The sequence below is a fragment of the Anopheles coustani genome, chromosome 3 (genome assembly GCF_943734705.1).
Source record: "Anopheles coustani chromosome 3, idAnoCousDA_361_x.2, whole genome shotgun sequence".
NCBI classification, from domain to species: domain Eukaryota; kingdom Metazoa; phylum Arthropoda; class Insecta; order Diptera; family Culicidae; genus Anopheles; species Anopheles coustani.
In genome coordinates this window covers 92,070,199-92,075,020 of record NC_071288.1, presented here as the reverse complement: position 1 = coordinate 92,075,020, position 4,822 = coordinate 92,070,199, and the positions used below count along the sequence as shown (strand labels likewise).

Sequence of the window (4,822 nt, the reverse complement as noted above, 5' to 3'; positions counted from 1 at the left end):
GTTTGTTACAGTTGATTTGGTTTTATCCTGTGTGTTTTACTATACAATAATGGCTACGTTTAATTACAAATTAAGTCTAGAAAATTTAAAACTTTATATAAAAAGGAGATTAAAAATGAACAAGTAATCCATAAAACAAACAGAGAAAATTGATAAATAAATTAACGTATCAGTGTTAAAGAGAAGAAAAGAAAACATCATCAAATTACAACGAAATGCATCTGGATGTTCAGGAATTGCCCTCTTTGTTGAATTCTCTAAAGTAATGTTTATTCGCTTCTCTCGCTTTAACGCATCATATGATTAAACCAAAGAGCAACCTGTTTTTGTTCCAGTGCTCTTTGACATTGAATTTTTGCTGATAGCAAAATGAGGTCACTGTTCTGACCGCGAACGCGAATCTGCAGAAGGAGTAGATCGGATGGATGCAATCGCTCATTCACTAGGTAGACAAACTAGAACAGATGTGTGTGTTTTATGGTCGTAGAATTTGTGGCTCTTCACACCGATTTGAATTCAATGAGGATCGCTTCAGACGCACACCATTCGCGGAGCTGAAAGGAGCCTGCTATCAAGAAAGTAGCACTTGCAGGCGATAAGCCTTGACCGCAGAACGAAAGTGGACCACTTTGATTCAGTTTGTGTTTGAAGATCGCTTCAGAATGAGGTTTCGTGTGCTGTTTTTGGTGGCGTTTATAGCTGGAACGCGTTCATCCGGTATATTTTAGTGCTCGGTTTGTCCACTTTGAAGGTCTCCTAAACTACTCCCAATCGTTCAAAGATTTACTTGAAGGTGATGTTTGCCGTGTCGATGGCGCCATCGGTCAGTGTGTTCACTATCGGGAGAATTACAGCTACCTGGTGAGGATGCTGAAACCCTTCCCCGAGGAGGAAGACCAGGAGTACCTGAAGCGGTACATTTGCGATAAGGCTAAGGGACTGACATGTCGGATGGCTTCGGTGAACGTGGAGGACTGTGGCATTCAGATGGAAGAACGGATCGTCGGTGGAGAACGGGCTGCAATCGATGCGTTTCCCTGGATGGCGTTACTGCAGTACTATAACTCCCGACGGGGAACGAAGCGATTCGCCTGTGGGGGAACGCTTCTGAACCACAAGTTTGTCCTGACGGCGGCCCACTGTCTCGTCCGACTTCCCGCCGGATTTGAGCTGTAAGACGTGGATGAAGGAACTGAGATAAGGTTTTTGTTCGAGTCTAACTTTTCCTACGTTCAGGCACAAGGTCCGTCTCGGTGAATGGGACACGGAGTCGGAAGTTGACTGTGGAAATCCCGATGACGCGGACTCCTGCGCTCCGCCCGTCCAAGACTTTGGCTTCGAGAGGTTGATCGTGCATGAGAACTACACTGGAAAGAACTCCGATCGTTCGAACGATATCGCTCTGATTAAACTGGATGGAGCAGTCGAGTACAACGCGTTTGTGAAGCCAATCTGTCTCCCGGAACCGGACATGAAGGATGCCGGGAAGCTTTACCTAGGTGCGATGAGAGCTGCCGGCTGGGGTCGCACTGAGACGGGTAAGAAATCGAGTAAAACATGAGATTTACCGTCTCTGACAGAAGGTTCCTGCTTTGACAGCCTCCGGAAGTCGCTTCAAATTGACCGTCACGCTGCGACATCTGGAACTAGCAGCGTGTAATGTAACGTACACAACCCAAGTCCGGTCTCCACTGAGAGAAACTCAATTCTGTGCCGATGGAGATCCGGGCAAGGACACTTGCAATGGAGACTCCGGTGGTCCGCTCATGAAACGGGTAGGGACCGCGTACTACGTGGTAGGAATCGTGAGCTTTGGACCACAAAAGTGTGGAAGTCCCGTGCCGGCCGTTTACACGCGAGTCGACAAGTTCTACGACTGGATCTCGTCCAACATGGTGCTGGTGGATCTTTAACAGGTTGTAAGGGAATCTACCCTTCAGAGAGTGCAGCTTATCGGTAATAAACTTAGGCCTTAAATGGAAAAAGTGGAAGAGCAAATATGGATTTAAATTGTTCATTCCTACGAATTTCAGAATTTTTGGAAGGATTTACAGCATTCATTTTCCTTTACTTGACATCTGAAGCAGTCAAACTTGACACTCACATCAAAGGGCGAATTCATAACCACACTTTTGAATTGGTTTAGAGCAAAGGTTTGACGTTGATTCTCAACAAATCTCAACGTATCCAAGGGAAAATAAGCCTGATTTCACGCGAAAGTTGCCAAAACTAAGCCTTGATTGAATTTTCCACACCCTCTCGAGGGAAACCCGACCAATCGATCGATGATTGGAAACTTCTGGAAAACACAACCGAACAAACGGCTAGGCTTTCGGTCACATTTTCACCTGAGGGAAAACTTTTCGGTTGTCGAATTTGTGGATCAAAATTGTGTTATAATAATGTCGAATGCGAGGAGGAAATCCGCAACCGCAGCCTCTAAATTTCCCCAAGGACTCGCCCACAATCACCTTTTCGGGTGTTTGACAAATTTTGAACGGTGCCGAGATTTTGCGGCTTCCGGTCGCGTGTGTTGTTCGAATTATATATTTTCCGGGGAGGTGGCGTATCCGATCGAGGTGTGAAAACGGTGCGGGACACAATCGCACACACACCCCCCGGATGCGTTTTGCGGGTTCGGATGGCCATCCCGGAATTTGGCTCCCACGGGAAATTCGGGTACCATCAACTTTTTCCAACGAATTTTTCCAATCCCGCTGTGGGCGTGTGGCGAATCAAAAGTGTTCCGCCTCCGGACGCATAATTTACGCACGGCATTCACTCGCTCGCCCGCCTACCCCACAGCCATTTTCCGAGGTCAGTTTCCACCGGGAACTCGGGGGAATGGTGGAAACACTCGAGGGAAATAAAACTATCGATCGCTTTACGCCGATAGTCGTGGGTCATCGATAATTTGCCGCCAAACAACAATTCGGTTCGGTTCTTTCTGGAGGAGAGCCTTCGAAGGGAAACGAGGAAAACCCACATTACCCATCGTCCGGCATCTTTTCTTCTTTTAGCCCGAGGGCTCCGGGACGTCGGAGGACAAATCCGAGGAATCGAGTGGCTACGGATCGAATCACAATCCCGGCACGCACTTGATGCTCACGCACCCCGCACTTGCACGTGTTTCGGACGGGCGGCGGACGGCGCACGTGTGTGCGGGCGAGTCCTTTCCCCGAGGGGGAACAGGATGTTAGGGACCTCTCCTCCCAAAGTGGGCCTATCTCGCAGTCGAAGGAAGGAAACTTGCTCGGCTTATTGCACTTGACAGTTGGTGGATTACGGCTTTTATGCGATATTAATTCGATCGAACACGAACGCAATTGTTGGACGGCATTCCGGACGGGATTTGATTTATTCTCATATTTCTCGTCACCGTTAGGCCCAATCGGGGGTTGATCGGAATTTCCTTTTTGTTTCGATCGTCACCCCAACTTCGACCAGACTTAGAAGGCATCCCTGACGGAAACACGCAATGCCAATTGTCACCGGAATATGCTACACCCTCTCGGGTGACTTTACCCAAAACTGTTTCCCCTTAAAAACACACACACACACATCCATTGGTGCACATGCGGCTCACTTTTATAGCAAATTGCATTTCTCTGTTACGCATAACTAAAGGCAAAAGGATCCTTCCACCGGAAGAGGGTTGCGCTCATCTGTACTGATTTTGTGGTAAGGACGCAGGAGAAAAACGGTCCCGTTCTGCCATCGCTAAGTGGCAAGTAAGTATTTGCCGAAAGATTTTCTTCGCTGCGTCGTAAATTCTCGTTCTGGAGAAAGGCGAAAGCTGGAAAGCAGTGTCGTGTTTTCCTCCGGGTAGTGTTTTCCTCCAAAGGGGATGTTTAGTTTGGGTGACTTTTGAACCTTGGATTTTGCCGGTCGGTCGGGGCCAATGACCTTACAAAAACGATATTCGGTATTCGTTTTGCAAGAAATGTGGAATAAAACGAAACCCTTAAGGAAATAACATGTGATTAAAATAACCAACATAAAAAATTGAACTTGTAGAATTGAATAACAACGCCATCAAAAGATGCTAGCAGGTGAGGAAATTAGTTAAGTTTTTTCAAAAGAATTTAAACATAAGAGACATATAAGAGACATATAAATCGATTGAAACAAACTAATCTAAAGTAGGAAAATAAATAAAATTGAAAATGGAAACAAATGAAAACAAATTTGAAGTAGCGTAACAAAAATTGAAATGAAAACCTCGACGGAAGACTAAAGTTTGCTTAACAAATTGATAACAAATTAAGTTAAAATCGATTAGAAACAAAATAAACGAAAGCAGGAAAATAAATAAAGTTAAAGATGTAAACAAATGAACAATAATTTGTAGTAAAGCAACAAATAATGAAAGGAAAAGACTAAATCGCGCTTAGTAAATTTTTAACCGAATAAGTTAAAATGGTTTGGAAACAAAATGAACTAAAGTAGAAAAATTAATTAATTTCAAAATTAAAAGAAACGAAAACAACTTTGAAGCTAAATAACAAATATTAAAACCAAAAGACTAAATTATGCTTAATAAATTGGCCTTTTTATCAAAGCAACTTAAGGGATGTGAAATCATGTTTGAACGTTACGTAGCAAAATATCAAACAAACCAACCCGGCCAAAGATGACCGAACAGACAAAAGCGCGTGCCCCGAACGTTAACACACGTTAACACCCTCTGTGGAAGCTGTCGGTGGACCGGAAAAAAGAGGGCACCAATATAAAAATCGCACACCTAAATCAGAAAATCTTGTCCACAATGGGACACTATCAACCACACCCCATTAGCATCCATTATCGTCGATCGGAAGGA

At 44.6% G+C, this 4,822-nt stretch overlaps 1 protein-coding gene across 1 annotated transcript; it reads left to right on the top strand.

Annotated features, from left to right (window-relative positions):
- Positions 1–662: 662 nt before the first annotated feature.
- On the top strand, positions 663–1,913 carry LOC131269471 (CLIP domain-containing serine protease B4-like). Its single transcript, XM_058271845.1, has 4 exons — positions 663–717; positions 782–1,172; positions 1,237–1,538; positions 1,600–1,913. The coding sequence occupies exons 1-4, from the start codon at positions 663–665 to the stop codon at positions 1,911–1,913; spliced, it is 1,062 nt and encodes a 353-aa protein (XP_058127828.1).
- Positions 1,914–4,822: the final 2,909 nt, after the last annotated feature.